Here is an 18,865-nt window from a genome sequence, read left to right on the forward strand (position 1 = left end):
ACATTGTTGAAATAAGCCAGTCCTTTCTTTCCTTCTAAAGTTCCTTGTGATTCTGTTGCTTTGTCAGAAAGGCTGGAAAAGAGCAAAGTGTTTATTGAAAACCTGCTACTTACCTATTTGAAAACAGGGCAAGAGGATGTCTTGGAACAACATATGAAACAAATGACTAGGAAATAGTCAAAAACTAAATTATTTTTTCTACTTATGTTTGACTTGACGGAGGTCTCCAGAGTCTACAGATTTACTCTAAAGAGGACTCAGTTTTCAGCTCCTGAGTTACTTATCCACATCCAAATGTATTGGCAATAATTTCTGGCAAAAAACATCTAACAAAATTTATTTTGGACATATGGAAAAGAATCACTTCTACTCCTTCTGTTCTGAAAGTCTCATCTTACCTGTCAAGAGCTGGAGTTAGACGATAATCTTTGGTTGCTGACAGGATGGCTTTGATCAGATTATCTGGGGAGAAAGGAAGAAGACATTAGGAACAAGTTCTGACTCCTAACGGAAATGAGGAACAATGTGGAGTAAAGCATCTGAAGTGGTTACTTGAAGGAACTGAAAGGTTCTCATTAGGAAGGAACACTAAGTTGAATATTCCTATTTTCTCTGGACAACGACCTTCACACACAGCCTGCAAAGACATGTTATGTGCCAAATTCTGCTGCAGTGTGTAATTGCCTTGCACAGAGAGTGTCACAGGGAACACGCGCTGTACATTTTATAGCAGTGATTTCACATCCCCTGCCCTGAGATGACAGTCTCACAAACACTTCAGACATGAAAAGGCCAGCATCACTGTCACTGCTTGCCTTCAGAAAAGCTTTTATGTGGCTGAGTGGTGAACTGGATGCAGGATCAGAACCTAAAACGGATGCTTTTTATTCTGTGGGTTACTTTCAGTTTAGGTTCCTCTGTCTGTCTTTCTTCAATTAAAGCACCATAATTGCATAAAGAAATTCCCATGGAACTGCAGGCTACACTGATACCCTGCAAATGCTGCAGTAACCAGGGGGTGTAAGTTATGCAAGCTTAGGCACACAGACAAATTAAATGCATTAAGTTACAGAAGCACAAAGATTACATATAAATAATTCTATTGGCAATGGAAACTTTGGTCTCTGCTTCCCTATAGATTTTGTCATTTGTCCCTACTTTTTCCACCTCTCTCCCCCAGAGAGATCCAAACTGCTTTACCATGGCCCAATCAGGGCAAGAAGCAGTAAGGCTCTGGCTAGTTTGTATTTACAAATGTACCAGTAACTTCAGAATGTCTGTACTGGGATTGACAAAAAGTCCATCTGCCTCCAAGTCCTGACTCTAAGTGTGGTCTTAAGCAGATGCCTAAGAGGAGAACAAAATCAAAGCAAACACATATACTTCCCTGAAATTCTCTACTGATATTTAACTGTATTCAAATCAGGGATTTCCTATGTCAGACATAGCTTCTTTGTATCTGGTAACTTGCAATGATTTCTATTCCGTGACCTCAGAATCCTCCTTGATCCATATGGACATTCAATCACTTCCCTTTGCAATTCTCAATATGGCTTTTCTGAGCTTTATCTATACTGGGAAAGATTGTGAACAATTAGTCCTCTTCCATCTTTGCTTGGGAGATAGCAAATAACTCTAACATTCTCAAATACATCAGTCAACTAATTCAAGAGTTCTTAGGAAACACCAGTCAAAATGAACAAATAAGTCTTATTTCTTTATGAAAGACTAAAAATGGTACAGAAACATTAAGAAAACTGACAACAAGTGATTTTTCACCTCAGTCTTAAACAGCTTTCCTGACAGACACTAATCACTCCAATCAGCACAGTTAGGGGAGACCCTTTCACAGAAAGAATTCTGTTCTTCTCAACTGTGTCCTTCCTCAGCAGTAACAAGACAAAAGTGTGGGATAAACACAGAAGCTCAAGGCAGCCCATGTGCCAAAGAGCTTTGAACCTCACAATAAGCTGGCCAGACACACAAAGGCGATAAACAGAAAATTCTGACAATTACTTTGAGATTTGGGGGAGTTTTTGATATGGCAGCACTGACAGCACCTGCCAACCATTACAAACTGGGGAGTGTGATTACCTTCAGGTCATAGCTTGGAGTGGAGCAAGGGATGAGGAAATTTATAAGGGTAAAAGCAACTTTGATAACAAAATAGTGGTGTTTAGTTTCCCTTCATCTCAAGAATTTCTTCTGATGCATAGGCAGCAGGCTTCCCCTCCAACTGGAATGCTATTCCCCTAAATCTGCCCTAAAAGCAGTAGGTTGCTGTGACCTCTAATGGCATCATGCCACAGTCCTCTCCTTGGCCTGCTTCACACCTTGGCTTTTGCTGGACAGCATACTTTACTGAGGTTGTTTTCCCACATTCTCAGAGAACACATCAAAGGATTGCATGTCAAGGGCTGCAACCTCCCATCTACCAAGCTTTTGTTATGCCAGGTTTGCTCTACCATCCACAAGTTACACCCTGCACTACTTGGAGACCATCCCATGCGCTATTTTAGAAAAAAACATTAAAAGAATACAGTTGAGTGATGCACTCAAATGATTCTGGTTTACTCATCTTGCAAGATAATTAGCAAAGCCCTCTCAGTGATTGCTCAGGAATGAAATAAAACTGCTTTAGGAGTGGATATGGCAGCATTTGGCATGGAGGTGCTTCCCTAACAAAAACAAAACAAACAACAATATTGAGCATTCAGTACAGATTATGAAGGGACAAATAGGAAATAGCTCTTCAGCAGACTCCACAGTCCAACAATACATGGCATCCAAAAGTTTTGGAAGTTGCACAAATCTCAGTGTTACTATTCAAAATTGCCAAATGAAACTCAATAAAAGACAAAGTACTTCACTGTCAAGTGTTCACCCACATCAGGAATGAAAGTGGCACTATGTTCATCTGCTCTAGCCCTCTTTTTGGAAGCCAGGAGCAGGAACTACAAGCCAGGAAAAGCTAATGGCTGGGGCAGGGGACAGGCACTAGATCTTTCTGGTTGAGCTGGAACTCTACTGCACTGTTGCCAAGGTGGGCTCTTGCACTTGAACCTTGACACTGGCACGAGGATGGGAAAGACAAGACCTCCTCCAGAAGGTGTTACTGTATTTTCCTGGGGAAAGGTTTGAAGGATGCTGCTGTGGCTGACCTGCAACCTTGCACAAGACCACAAACCAGTTAGGAACAATAAGGAACCACTGGCAGCATCTTTTAATACAGCTGGGGCAAGGTGGAGGATCACTTGCAATCACCCACTGCAAAGACTATCACAGGTATCTGATATCAGGGCTCACCTCCAGGCTGTGACTAAAGAAAATTGGGCACCAGGAAAGCAGGTGCATTATGTAAAGTCAATGGATGAGACATGCTCTCTCCAGGGTAAGAAACTGAAGGGGTGATGAGCACAGTCTGCCTTAGACACCTATGTACTGAGTGAAAATAATGCAAGTGCAAGTACACGTAACAAATACTACAAAGAAAAATTCCTTCCTGCTTCAAATAACAGGATTTGTGCACAGCCACTGCCTGGAAGTCAAAGACTGAAAGAAATTTTGCAAGGACAAAAGAAAGACCAAGTTGTCTACAGGAGCACATCAGCAGGGCAAGCAATCTACTACAGCTTCCTGCAGCCATAGCCTGTTTATTATATATTTTTTTTGTCATGGAGAATTTAGATCATTGGGGAGAGTAGGAGATTATTTAACCCATTCATCTATCAACCACCATGCATGCACTTTTTACTATAAAAACAAAGCAAGGAGCCTCTGCGTATTTTTCTCCCATCTAGAGGAGGAGTCAACTATATTTATGTAAGAATCCTGAGTTTTCTTGACATATTCTATCAACTTTGCCTTACAACATCAGAAGATTCAAAAGGCAGCTTGGTACTGCATGATTTGTCTGAACACAAGTACATACTGACTTCAGGTTGACCCTGAAATTATCAGACATTTGGAAAAACTAAATAGTTAGAAATCAGGCAGACAGTGGCCACACAATGAGAATCAGACTAAGTCCCAATTCTAGCCTTTTTCTCTGTTATTTATGTGAAGGGATGGAGTAGACCTTCACTGTAAATGTCAACAACACTTGAAATTGTTGTTTCTAATGCAAAAATTTCTTGCTTGTATCACCAAAAAAAAAAAAAAAAAGGGAGGCCTTTCCAGTCCACAGGGCTTACTGCAGGCATCTCACAGGGTCTACCTTCTGCCTGCCTTGAAAGCAAGGCAAGCTGGGATGTTTGTGCACTCTCAAGTGGTCAAGAGAAGAGGCTGTAATTTTTCAAGTTGTGTATACCAGCCACCTTCCTCAAAACCCAGCACACCTGTGTGCCCCTGCTGGCAGCAGTAAGGTGTGAATGTCCCGCCTCGGGGACAGGGGACAGCAGTGCTGCTGCAGTGCTCTGTGTCTGCCCTGGGAGCCAGGGCCAGTGCCCATCTCCTCTGGTGGTCACACAGCTGCCATCCCTCCAGCCAGCACTGCTGCAGGTCCTGGGTACCAGCTCCAGCTTGATTGACTCGAGTGAGGCTGACTGACATCCTGTGAAGTCTGCCAGGAGACTGCACATGGGTCCCTGTCCCACCATAACAGAATGCCACGTGTGTGTCAGCTTTGTGGGGAGAGTAAGCTAAACACTACCAATGCTATGGATTAAACAAATCACAGTATTTACAAACAAGTTCTTAGCACAAGCCAGTGCATACACTTTCTTTCAACACACTACCCAAAAGTTCAGCTCTGTATAAAATTCCTCCTTCAGCATTTTTTTACCTTAAGGTCTTGCTCCATATGGGAGCTGAGGAATGACCTTTAACAGAAAAGTTTTCACATCTTTTGAGGAATGATCTTTACAGCAGGTCAAGGGAGGTGATTCTTCCACTCTACTTAATCCTAGTGAGGTGGCATCTGGAGTGCTGCGTCCAGTTCTGGGCTCCTCAGGATAGAAAATATGGAGCTCCTGGAGCAGGTCCAGTGCAGGGCAACAAAGACGATGAAGGGTCTGGTGCAGCTCCCTTATGAGGAAATGCTGAGGGAGCTGGGCCTGTTCAGAGGTGAAAAGAGAAGACTGAGAAGGGACCTAATTAATATCTGTCACTATCTGAAGGGAGGTGCCAGAGGACGGACCAGGCTTTGCTCAGTGGTGCCCAGCAATGGTACAAGAGGAAACAGGCAGAAACTGATTCCCAGGAAGTTCCATGTGAATATAAGGAAGAACTTCACTGTGCAGGTGACTGAGCACTGGGACAGGCTGTCAGAGGGGGTGTGGGATCTCCCTCATTGGGGATATCTGGACACAATCCTGTGCCATGTGATTTGAGATAAGGCTGCTTGAGCAGGGAGGTTTGCTCAGATGACCCAGTGTGATCCCTTCCATCCTGAACCATGCTGTGATTTTCCACCCTGGTGCCCAGCACGAGGCCATGGGCCCAAGTCTCACCACATGTTCTATTTCTTCCAGAAACACCATGTCCAGCTGTAGACAGTCAACATTATTCATACCTTTGTGAAGCTGGGAATCCAGTCGTTACAACAGGTATCACAATGTGTCTGAAATTCCCTGCACCACTTCTTTTTATTATTGATCAGTTGACTTTAGGAGGTCAATCCAGGGAAAAGCAGCTATGAAGAATTCCAGAATTTAGCAGTGCATTGCAAACATGTGAACTGGCTCTCAAAAACAGCTAACTACAAACTGAGAATCTGTCCCCAGATCAAAACTTGTGTGTAAACACAAGAGAGTGGTTTCTTGAGGTTACTAGTTGTACCACATTTAGGTGGTTTGCTGGAGATACACTTTACTAACAACAGGACTTAAAACTGCCACGCCTCACAAGATCTCCATTGATGATTTTTAATGGCATTAAGACAACAGGCATATACTGTTGCCTAGACACAAAGTAAAAGTAAAAAATAAGACTGAATGTGCATGGTATCCTCCCTAGCAATTTTAGAAGAACCTGGCATGCATTAAATGTAAGCTCCATTAAAGCCCTTAAGGCCTATTTTTATAACAAGATATAAATAAAATACATAACATTTAGACTCTTCATTTACATTGTCGTTTTGGAGCCTTCAGGGATTTTTTTTTCCAAGCTTTTCTTCACAACCAAGAGATTGTTTTCTCAGAATACAAGCTTAGTTCTCAACATAATCCCAGGGCTTGGAAAGTTGGAACATTAATTTAAAAAACAATTATGAAAAAAGATGGCCAACATTTTGCAATAAACCATGCATTAACAATTTTTATCTAAACTTGAGTTCAATGCACAGGAAGTAATAAAGTCAATAGAAAGACGCAAATTCACGTCAAATAAAAGCAGTTATTGAAAGATTCACAGTGTGCTGGTTAAAGACAAGCAGGAAAATAAATACAGTTGTTATAGAGGGCTCTACATTTTTGATGACCCTTCACAGGTGGCCAGGCAATATCTTCAAGGCCAAAAAACTCAGTAACCACTACAGTGATTCCTAATTCTTCTGACCTTGTAGAAGCATTAATAAATGGCACTTCAAAACACAACAGCCAGAGAGTATCAGTTCTTCTCTTCAGGAGATAGAAAAGAGGAATAATATCATATCTGTATTTCCATTGCAATTCAAGACTTCTGTGAAGAACTCCAATATGGAGTCATCCAATTAACTGAAACCTTAGAAAGGTTTGCATCTCCCTTCTCAATGAGTTTGGAGCAGGACTATTTTTTAGGCACACTCAACAGCAAAGCATCAGTTTGGATTGAAATAAGGGACTGCACTGTTGTACTTTCATCATGAGAGCTCAAGAATGAGAAGGGATTTAATTTCAAAATTCACAACATAACTTTCCTTTAGAAGTTCTACTCAGTAATGAAAAGTCAATCCTCTACCTCTTCTGAAACTTTCAAACTTTTTTTCCCCTTCAAATCACTCATTTCGTTTCTTTAGGCTATAAAATCTGCTAAATTCCCTGGGGAAACATCAACATTTTTATATCTATATTCCCACGTGATAATGGCAACTATTACCAATTTTGGTCAAATGCAAAATTCTACTGGAATCTAGTTCAGAAATGTGCCTCCAACTCAGGAAGAAACAACAACCTTGTTAATACCAACTCTGAACAGAACTAATGGCTATACGTGCTTTCTCTTCTGCTTTTTTGTTAGAGGAATAAGACACGAAGAACAAAAGAATGCTTACAGTAGGAAAATCATCTGTACAACAGAGTACCACTAACAAAATGAGGATAAAGTTGGAGAATAAAAGCATAAAATGCCTCATTCAGACCTAGTCAAATGCAGGGAAGACAACTGCATGTGGTACTCCAGTCTCTACAAAGAGCGAGAAGATCAGGTTAGAAAAGACCTACTTTTCTAATGTTTTTTTTTTTCTTGAATCAGCTGTAAATTGTCATGTCCAACTGCATATGTTTTCTCAGAGATTAAGTATTGCTCATGCCAAGAAAGCCAATGGAAAAGAAAAAGCTATGAAGGAGCATGCACGGAAAGAGAGGAGATTTTCTCCCAATAACACTGTGATATGCCAACTTTTGCAGGCCTGAAAACTCAACATTTTCACTGGAGATGAATGACCTCTGCCCCATGAGACTACTGAACAACTGCTGAGCAGCACTGAACCATGGCTTTTCCCAGGAGCACTGACACAAAAGAAAACATCCAAATAAAACCAAGTACAAGAACAGTTAATCATTGCACAATACATCCATTAGCATTGGTGGTCTGGACAAAGACTTAATTCCTTTGTCGTTGAATGTATCACCAGTTCCAGACATCCCTCCAGTATCAAGTGAAAACACAAAGTTTCCTGGCCAGTTGTTTATATTACATTTGATAAAACTGTAACATTTCAAACATGTTCTTAATTTTCTCTTATCATCATAGGGAAGAAATTGCTTCCTAGTGTCTTGATGGGAGGGAAATTCTGAGATGGTGACAACAGAAGAAGCACTCCCTAAGAAATAACTATCACCTTCAAAGACAAACTGATTCAGGACCACAAAGCAGCCTCTCTGCCCAAAACAACTGAGCAGGAACAAAGGTGGAAGTGAAGACCTATAATTACTGCTAAGCAGTGACACAACTACTGACTAAATGCATGGAAGAGATATTACATTGGTCACGTCTGTTTAGCTTTTTAGTGTATGCTGTGCCATATGTTTTCACTTAAGTTAAAAAACCAAAAAACTGCAGCAACTCTCCCGTCCTCATTACACAGAGAGATTGCCAGATACTAGCTACTCCTTCTGAAAGCCTTTTATATTCTTCAAACCACATGTACTGAGAAATTCTATTAATAGTCAGGTATTTCTCCAGTCTTGTTTGTTGCCCTTCTCCAAATAACTCTTTCCTTTTGCTTTAGCTACAGAGGTAAATTTGGGGAGGAGGCCCTCTGGGATTAATAATCTTACTAACACTATAAACAATTTTTCCATTGCTTCTTCATTGACAAATTTAACCCTGAGAGCAGTGCACATGCTAGAGAACCTCTGCAACTACATGGACAGCATGGGCATATTCATACCTCCATAATTACACTGATAGAAGCAGTGCTAGAAAAAGGTGCAAATCCAAAAGAAGAAATTTCAATTTAGATTAAAAAAAAATTCCATGTGACTCGTTTAAGAGCCCAAGATTGCTGCAGTCTCCCTGCTCTTCACTGAAAAAAGTTGCAACAACAGACTTGGTGCGTGCTGGGAAAGAATTCCTACAAGCAAATTATACCCTTGCAAATGGTGAAACATGGGAGGCACTCCAACATCCAAGTTAATGCCAAAACAATAGCCTGGGACAGGAGGGTGCTTGGCAGCTGGGGCTGTCCCCCGCAAGAACCCTTGACATTTGGAGCTTTTAGAATTCCAACAGCTTGTAACAGTTTGATCTTCTTGACAACTGTAAGAGTTGACCGATTTCGTCATGTTTCTCACTTTGGCTATAAACACACCAGCAAACAAACCACACCAGCAAAAAAAACTGGCAGCAGGGCATGGGCCCGCACAGTCCTGCTTGAGTCCACACTAACAAAGTGTTAGCACAGTCCCAGATGTGCTCACCAGGGCCAACAAACATCCTCCTCTACAATTCTCACGCATTCACAGGCTAATACAGGCCAGTGACCTTTCTTGATAGGAAGCCTGGACATAGCCACTCTATTTTTGTGGGGGGCAGGGAGTTAATCTGTTTGAACAATGAGCTCAACAGCGTTCACGACCACAGGACAACCACTTTATTTATTAATAGAGATGGAGTCATCGTTTCCAAGCACTTAGAGTGGCCCATCCCGTTTCCAGACTCTTCAAATCCACAGTAGGGGACAACAAGTTTGATGTGGCAGACAGTCTCAGTTTCTAAAAGTAAGGGCAAATGTGCACTGGCCTGTTTGTCAACATGGCCATTCCTCATTTAAAAACCTTGATCCAGATTCTGAAATATAATCTCATGGGTTCACAGCCAGCAGCAGAAGTCACTGGGCAAAACTTAGAGCCACTGTTACATGAATGGCCAAACTAGGTACTGGTAGTGACCATTTAAGGTGCCAAAACATAATAACACCTGTTCATACCTATTATTTCCCCCATTCTCTGCACACAGAGGAAATCAGGGTTTCCACAAGGGCTACAGACATCTACGATGAATGCAACAACATGTTCAACCTGCTTGATCAGCTCCAACGTTCCTGACAGCTCTCACTTTTGCTTTTGTCCCAGTTTCCTGGGCATTGTGATCAAGTAATTAGGACTAATCCTTGGTCCAGATCTTTGGTGAACAGAGTCAACAGCTACAACATGTATTAAAAGTCTACCCATTTAAGATAGGTTAAGAAAAAGGTACAACAGCTGCTCTTAAGTTCCTCTTCATCTATTTCTAATAACTAGTTGAGGACTCTCAGAACCACTGTTCAAAGAGAGTTTGGTCAAGACTTCATAACACACACCTCATCTCAGAAAGCAGCAAGGCTGCCACCTGCTTATTCTGTGCCTCTTTCATAGAATGTAAGTAATCACTAAGGCTGTTAACTGACAATAGCAGCAGTTTCCCATCTGACACAGGATGTGCAGTATTCCTGCTGCAATAGCCCATTTCACAACCAGCAGCATTCAGGGAAAGTCTAAAAACTTTCATATTCAGGACCCTATTCACCTTGAGGGCTTCTACACACAAATGCTCTTGCCAAGAATGGAGCACTCTGTCCATAAAACCTCCTTGCCTGGGCTGATGGCCAAATCAGAAAATAACCACTGGAGTGAAGGAGCAAGAAATCTTTCACAAAGAAGCACTGTTAAACTTTCTGTGTTGTACTGAGTACTTTAAAGCATCTGGAGATAGGAGAGCTGTCTTTACAATCAGATTCTCATCAAAGAAAATGAAAATCTCTGATGGACTGTGTCAAAATGATCAGCATACTGCCTTCTCTTTGATATGATAACCTTTAAAGAGCAGTAGTCCTGCCCTGAAAATTTCGGAGCCATTTCTACTCTTTTACATGTGATTTATAGAGACGTGCTATTCCAAATTAGTGCAGCCCAGTAGACAATACTCCTCAAAAGCTGCTTTCCCCTAAATATTGCAAGACTCATTCTAGCAATCTTGGAACTGTCCTTTCTTGGATCAGTAAACACAAAGTGATGGATAAAAAAGGACTTAATTCAGCTTTTTTTCAGAGACAAAGCGAAGCAAAACTTAGGTAAGAATAGAAACTTTAGCAAAAGAAAGTAGAAATGGTGGATTATCTTCCAAGCTACTAATAATCCCTTGGTTTCATAACTGTAGCATTTTCAAGCTACCATAGATTAGTTTCTAGAGGTTCCTTGGAACATGCAGCATCACTGAAAGTGAGCTCATCCTGTAGATGTATTTCAAACACAAAAAAAGCAAACTCAAAAAAACCCAAACAAACAAAAAGCCATTTTGCACTTGGAACAGATCACAGTGACTTAAGAACAGCAAGTGATATTCACCACAGCTCTCAGCAAGGTCTTGCCATTGCCATCTCAACTGCAGTTGGTGTCTATAAACACCATCCACTTTTCCCAGTGTGGAGCACATTGGAAATCCCAGCTGACAGCGCTGTGGGGCTGCCTAACACACGGAGCAGAGCTCCTGCCCCGTCTGCTTCAACACAGCCACATCTCCCTGCACTTCCTCAGCCACCCTAACTACTCCTTTTCCCATGCACATCCCAGCTCTGACAGTCTTCACCTTGCACCAGCACGTGACTGAGCTCCACGCTGCCTGCCTGGATCATTTGTTTGGATATCATTAGATGGCCTTGACTGAAAGCCCTAATGAGGTGCTGATTCCATCATCCAATCAGTTGTCTGAGCCCAAATGCATCCCATGGGAAGCCAGAAAAGACTGATGCAAGAATTCCAAGTGATGTGTAACATGAAAGGGCGCCATTCGCATCGCTAGGACTCACAGCCTGTCAGCAGGGCCATTAGAAATCCGGGGCTACACAGATTTATAATTCAACCCTCCCACACACAGAACTTGCTCCAGACTGAAACTTGGCACAAAATTCAGTCCCAGGAGGATGTTAAAAAAATAACCTATTCAACGCTTTCCGTCCCATGGCTTCAGCTCACAGCCATTTAAATAATGGCAATTTCTCATTTCTCTTTTTAACTGAGGAAATCCAGTATAAAACACCAGATTTACATAACATTGCAGTGGTGATACAAGCTGGCAACAAACCCAGAGAGAAGGCTGCCAGAGCCATTCTGTCATTCTCTTTTGGTGAATTTCTCTATTTGGATTCAGTTTAATGGAATGATTTTTATTAGGTCTAGCTGACATCACATGTAACCTGCAAATCCCACCTCCACACTGGCCAGGCATCTTGCCCTTGCTTTGTATACCTTGTGTGCTGGTTAGAAGGGGACAAGCCCTGCTGTGGTCACAGCAGCCTCCCACTTGTGCTGCCACTGTTAGTTCTTTGCTGCAAACTCTGCTGGCTGATTTAGAGGACAGTAATTAGCTTCCTATTGAGCTGCAAAAGACTGACTGGACAAGGAATGGACAAAACAAAGAAGGGAACTGATGCAAGCCAAAAGCAATTTGTCAGCAGAGCCTTTGATTCGATCAGAGATTGTTCCATAACTACCACACCTGCTTCCAGGGAGAGACACAGAGCCAAGCTTTCTGTGGTTGCAGTTCTTTCTCCACCAGGTATTTAAATTCCTACAGGATTATCTGTAATCTTGAGTTTGTCAGTGGAAAAAAAATTCCAAGTTGATGCAATGCCACAAAAACTTATTAAATACACAGGACCTCAGATAGTCTGCAGTAAATCACTGCAGTGAGCACAAGCCTTCTGCTCCACCACCACTTGGACAGAGGCTGTGATTGCACATGTGGGACAAGTAGGAGCTTGGCACCCCAGAACAGATCATCTGGGTGGGCTACTGGCTCCCATCTCATCCACCAGCCACCACTCCTGCTTTCCGCAGCACACCTGAGACACAGCCCCTTCTGCCTCGCTTCAGCTGGAGGATAGGGCATATTAAAATTATCATCAAAGCATCTGAACACACTTTTCTTACTTGTTATATAGGTAAATAAGTAGACCAACTATAAAATTCTATGATAAGAAAATGAAGATTTGTATCAGTGGTAAAGCCCAAGGCACTTCAAACCAGTTTGAACCCTCTGCTGCTGTCAGCAAAGCTGCTCCAAGGTCTTCTGGTAGCCAATGTCAAAATGCTTCTTCTAGAATGTGGTCATTGGTCTAAATTGCCATTGTTGCACTGACTCTCCACATGTACTAAACCATCTTCCCTAAGGGCAGCCTCCAAGGTCCATGGTCCAGCTGTAAAAACCCTTCTGCATTTCGCAGAACTACATATACAATAATTCTCTCAAATAGGGGAAATAAACTGAGCCCAAAGGACCACCTGAGTTTTCAAAACAGAAAAGAAAATGGGGCAAGCATCTGCAGACCACCTTCTCCTCCAACAGGTTTTCTCATACCTTGTCCTTTAATTCCAAAGGGGGGTACAAAGTCCCTGATACGTGCCCATTTCCTGAAGGAATCGTCCAAGAACATTGGTGCCGGCTTCGAGAACCTGAGAAAACCAAAATGGGAAAGAAATTAACTCCTGAACTAGGAAGGATAAACTTTTGCAGGAATGTTGAGAGAATCCATACCCAAATGCTGATTCTACAATGTCACTGGCAACAGAGTAATGTGGAAGATTTTACTTTTACCCAGAATTTGTGCCACAAGGACACTCAAATCACTCAAATCATGGACCTAGCAATCACTTCCACTCAACGATTTAAAACTGCCCCAGTACTGTTTGGCTATTAATTTAGCTACAATAAAGCGTAAATTGCAAGAAGGGTTTAGGCAGTTTGACTTCCAGCTTTGTGAGCCCAAGCCAGTTTCTGTGCTGTCTATGTGAGTGTGTGAGGAGTGTGCTTTGGCCTCACTCGTGCACACACACAGCAGCTATCACCACACAGGCAAGAAAACAGTTCAGGAGATCATGAAGCAGTTTGTAGTTTACAGAGAAAGGAAATGGAAATTCAGTGCCTTCTTCAGCATTCATTAACACATAAATGATTCAAGAGAGGTTCCTGCCAAACCAAACAGTTACAATCTATCCAGAATCCCTTACAAAAAAGAGACCTAGTCCTTCTTAACCACGTCATTATGGAAAGACATTATCCTAATTATACCCTCAACACACAAACACAGCAGCTAGTAAAAATTTGTCTCTTCTAGAAACAATTACTACAGTGGCCAGAGAAAAGGAAACAATTAGCAAATACAGAAACATTAACTTCCATATGGGACCATTTCTGAGTGTATCAAGTTTACTAGAAAGTATGTTAATACCATTAGAAATCTGTTCATTCAATCATATCAAAACAGTAGCAGAGATGTTTTGGATCAAAATCAATCCCACCATGAAAAGGAATGTACTACATGTTCAGAGTCAGAGACAACACCTCCACCACAGAGCAAGGTACATGCCCCTGGAATAGATCCAGCTTGGCCAACCTACACATGGGAGCAGGTCAGGTCTAACCCATGGCTTTAGCTCTCCCTTCAGGCTGTTTCTGAACTCAGCATGCAACCCTTACTGCAGCCAGATAACCTTTGAACTACCTGATTCAGGATAAACTCATCTACACTATGCCACAGCCAGGTACAGAGCAACAATTTCAAATAGCACCACAGTGAGGAAAGGATGGAATGAAATCTAAATCATAAACTGGTCCAAGTGAAGTCCTATTATAGATGTCCAGTAAATCACAGATGCAGAAATTTATGGAAGGGGGAAAGAGACCAGGAGAATTTAACAAAACAAAAAGTCTCGGATTCACCCATGCATACTGCTTCACATCCACTCACGCAATCTTTAATAAGATCGTCTATAACCATAAAAGCAAGATGCACAGATGACATGGCTGATCTAGAAGGAAAGGAATGTTTTTTCCAGAGCTAGAGTACAAAATATATAACCTTATGTGGGAAAAGGTGGGGGAGGTATATTAGATATATTAGAGCTTCTGAAGCTTTTAAGTAAAAACACCTCACATGCCTATTTAAAAACAAATAAAGAACAATACAGTATTAACTGTAACACATTTACTCTGAAAATATCCTAAAAACTTCAATAACCTGACAAATTAGTTCAGTGTTTTCTCACACATGTTGGTGTACCAAAATATAATTATTATGATTCCTGGGGTGTCTCCAGGGACTTACCTCCACCTCCTTCCAACATCAATAGGAGGAATCTTTGAAGGTTGGCCATGCAATGCAAGAGCTTTTATAAGCTGAAGGGCTACAGCAGAGACGCTCACAGCCCTTCCTCTACAGCCACCCCCTGAACTCTCAGCAGAAGCCAGGTGAGTGGTCCCTGTTCTCCCCATGCAGCAGCTGCAGAGAGGGCTGACAGCATTGCCTGGGGCTCACCAGCACCTTGGGGCTGCTTTGTAAGGTCACCAAGCTACTCTGGTTGCTGCTGTGACATGCAGTCTCCAGGAAAAACTTGGATGCTTCAGAAAATTCATATATGAGCAGGTTTTATTCCCCTCACAAAAAACAAGAGGGTTCAAGAGGTGTAGTGTAAATAAAACCTTTGCCAGATCACTTCACCTGCTCAAAAGCACCGCATGAGAAAGAAGGCACAGGCTATAAGGTCAGGCCTAACTCAGAAGCTGGTGTTATTTATACATGCAAATAACTGCTCTGTCTGTAAGTGATACATGTGGAAAAGACAATTTACAGTAGTCTGATGTGGAGTAAGGAATGCCTCTCCCTAATGCAGATTTCCATTTACAAAAGGTAAAACCAGGAGGGAAGTCAGATCTTCCTAAAACTCCCTGGACCCCAGGGGAGTCCCCAGAATCAGGTGAAGCTCAAGGCATGACTGATCTAATGCTCTGTGGTATTGCTTCTGCATGTGACAATCAGAGCACCAAAGTGGTGCCAAAGAAGGGGTGAAATGATCATTGGTCTATTTTTTTTGTATTTTGCTACAGTAAATGTAGGGATTTTTCTAGCAAAGAACACAACAGCCTTAGACTAGCTACTATTATTTGGTAATATTTAATACTCCTGTATACAAGGCCAGAGAAATGGACTTTTAACTGATACATTTGCATCATTTAAGAAGGAGGAAGAACAGTTTTGGGGAAATATTATATCCACATGGGAAAAAAAGGGAGCAAGTTGGAAGATATTTTGCTCCCATAAATCTTGAAAGTAATTCCGTTTTGGAAATATTAAGAAATTATGAATGCTGTAAGCTCATGCGCTTTGCCACCTCAATAAATCAGAGCAAGCCAGAGCTGATGTCCAGCAGTGACAGGGAAATGCTGTCTGCCAGACTCTCCAGGAGCATGGCTGTTCTGTCTCAGCTCTGAACTGCATCTGGCGTATTCCAGGACCCTTCAGGAAATATTGGGATTTGCCTCAAACAGGCCATGGGAATGCTCTCTGCAGAGCACCTAAAATACATTCCAAGGAATGCATGGGAGTCTGTCAAACAGAAAAAGCAAATGTTTCTGAATGATGTTAAAACTCTGCATGTACTGAGCAGCTGGGTATAGGATGCTGCATTTTGCCTGTAACAGCTGCCTAAAGGCAGGTTGGCTTCACTGGCAACCACAGCTCCAGACCCAAACAGGTTTGTGCTCCTTCAGAAAATGGCACAGAAAGTGAGAGTTTTGATTTTTCAGTTATAAATTTTCAGCACTTTTTCTCTACTCCGCCCCAAATTCCAGAACAGACATATTACAATCTCATTGCACCTGACACCCTGAAAAGCTGAGGAATTTGGCTGCTTGTGGCACACACTTATGACCTGTGTAATTTGAGAGAGAAATGCCAAGCATCTACAATCTCTAGTTTGAATGGCATACCCTGCTAAAACACAAATGACATCTAAATGGACTAAATGCTTGACATGATAATTGTGAGGTACAAAACAAATCTCTCCCAGTTCTCAAGTTTGAATTCCTCATACAAAGCAGTAATAAAATCTCTAACAATTTGTCACCACGCACAGCAAAAGGAAGCGAACGTTCTGCCAGAAACTGTTCTTAAACAGGAATCTATAATCACACAAAAATGTGATATATATTTGTGTCTAAAGGACTCTGGCTTTTGTGACAAAACATTACATTTCCAGTTCTTTCCTCCCTGACAAGAAGAGTTGTGACCCCAAAGCATTTCTGAAGGCTGAGCTAGCCTGCCAGAAGCTCCCCAGCCAAGTTTTCCAGCCATTCCATTTTGTCCCTGATACTGAGACCACTTTACAGCTGCTCCTCTTTGATGAGCACGGAAGTACTCAGCATAAGCAGCACTAACTTCCCAAAGCATCCTGCAGTCACTAGGCAAGGTAGCTATGGGACAATTTTAGACATAGAATCTTGACCAGAGTCTGGCCCCTACTCCTTACCTGCTGCTTTCCAGGCAATTAATACATAAATGTGTAGAAGATAAAAAGCTACATCTCAGAGAAAGAAAAAGAAATAAACTGATTTATGTGCCTTTGGCTTTAATGAGGAGGGATGAAGAAAAGGTCGAGTTCCTGAATGAGTAAAGGAGAAGACGGCACCACATTTCTAAGGAACCACAACATCAAGGAAAGGCAGACTGGCAGCCACCAAGCTCCACTGTGAGCTTATATTTCAGATTTTTAAAAAACATCCTCCTTTAAGGTGACCTGTGATTTTGTTTATTCTTTAATTAAGGAGAATCAGTAGTGCTAGATATCTGAAAGCTGAAAGAAAAAAAGCCCAAACAGTGCTAGAACCTAATGCTGTGCAGAACCTGCACACTGCATTTGTAATGGGGCAGGAACAGCTTCTCTCTCTTTTTTTAAACCACACATAAATTATTTATTTGCTCTGGCATGACTTCTCTCTTCTGTTTGCCGATGATCAAAAGCATCCATGGTTAGACAGAAGGCACAAAGTCTACCAATGTTATTAAATACAAACTGAAGCCCCTGAGTGCTGAATCATTAGCCCTGACACAGGCATTTATGGAGACAGAGAGAATCTAAACTAACCTTTTCCTTTTTCCTTACTGAGACTGAGAGGTATGCTGTCTCCTTTGCTTCCCTGCTCTGGGGAGCAGCATGGTGTGACAGCATAGGAATGAGGAGGTTTGTGACATCCTGATTTTACATTTCTTATTGACATTAATCCCCTGTCAAAAATCTAAGCAGCTCAAAGATTCCTCAAGGAGCTGAAAAATTTAAGAAACTGCATTAATAAGGATTAACCCCATCCTACAACCAACATACCCCTTTTCCTGTATCAGCAAACACCCCCCCACCCAAAAAAAAAGATGGCTGCAAGAAGATATCTTTAACAGCAGAGATCACATCAAAAATTAAGTTCATCTTAACAAACAGCAGAAGTCTAAAACAAAACAATATGGTAGAGAGAACTTAGCAGTGAGGAATGGCTGGTCAGAGCACCCTACCAGTGCCGTTTGAGACCACCTAACTCTTTACAAGACTGTGAGCCACAGATCCCCACCCATCTTCTCCTCTGCCCTCTGTGCCTACAGACCCTTGAGTGTATCTGCAGCTGCCTCTTTCAGGCTGCAAAAGTCTCAGCTACTTGGCCACTCCTCACTCTGACACCACTGAATTACACAGCAGAACAGTGCTCTGCAGTAAATGTCACCACCACTCCAAAAAGATGACTTTGAACAGGCTGTATTCCATAAGCAAAGGAAAGGGCAGGTAAAATCAACTGAACCCAAATCCCACAGAGCATGTAGCAGTTATCCCTGCCTACTTCCCTGTGAATGATTGCTCTGTACCTTTGAGGCACTCTGGAACATCGTCAGCCTTCTTGCCCTCTGCTCTCCATCACCTAGTAGGTTGTTTAAACTCATCAGTGCAGCCCTTTTCTCATTTTCTCATTGCTCTATTTAGAGCTGGACCAGCTGCTCCAAGATGTATCTTAAAAGGCTCCCATCCTCAGTGCTGTTGTTCATACAAAGAACATTATTACACTCTTGCAGGAAATATAAACATCCTATCACAAATGAAATATGTAACTATTACAGCTGTAAAACCTGTTAAATAATCTACTTTATTTAAGATCAGAAAGCATCAACTCAAGGACCATGTCCAATTCTGGGCCTCATGTGAAAAACATGAACAAACTGAAAAAAGCCCATAGGAGACTCTGAAAAACATCTTAAGTCTAGAAAACATGATGTCTGAGGAAAGCTAGGAAAAAACCAACTTTGTTTAGTATAGAAAAAACTGGAGGAGTACATGATAAATATTACAAGGCTGCTGCAAAAGAGAAAGATAAAATCTCCATGTCCCTGGTAAAGAGAAGTAGTAACACTGGTCCTAAAATGCAGCAAAGAAAA

The 18,865-nt window shown here is 41.8% G+C and overlaps 1 protein-coding gene across 4 annotated transcripts in view; it reads right to left on the reverse strand.

Annotated features, from left to right (window-relative positions):
* ST3GAL3 (ST3 beta-galactoside alpha-2,3-sialyltransferase 3) overlaps positions 1-18,865 on the reverse strand; it is a 161,230-nt gene that overhangs the window by 56,803 nt on the left and 85,562 nt on the right. For all 4 annotated transcript variants that reach the window (XM_030953034.1, XM_030953033.1, XM_030953032.1 and 1 more), the window contains 2 exons: positions 12,976-13,070; positions 399-462 (listed from right to left, as the gene is read on the reverse strand). In XM_030953034.1, coding sequence (XP_030808894.1) covers positions 399-462; positions 12,976-13,070 — 159 coding nt within the window. The remainder of the gene's footprint in view (positions 1-398; positions 463-12,975; positions 13,071-18,865) is intronic.

Source organism: Camarhynchus parvulus, chromosome 8, assembly GCF_901933205.1.
Source record: "Camarhynchus parvulus chromosome 8, STF_HiC, whole genome shotgun sequence".
In the NCBI taxonomy this organism is placed as follows: domain Eukaryota; kingdom Metazoa; phylum Chordata; class Aves; order Passeriformes; family Thraupidae; genus Camarhynchus; species Camarhynchus parvulus.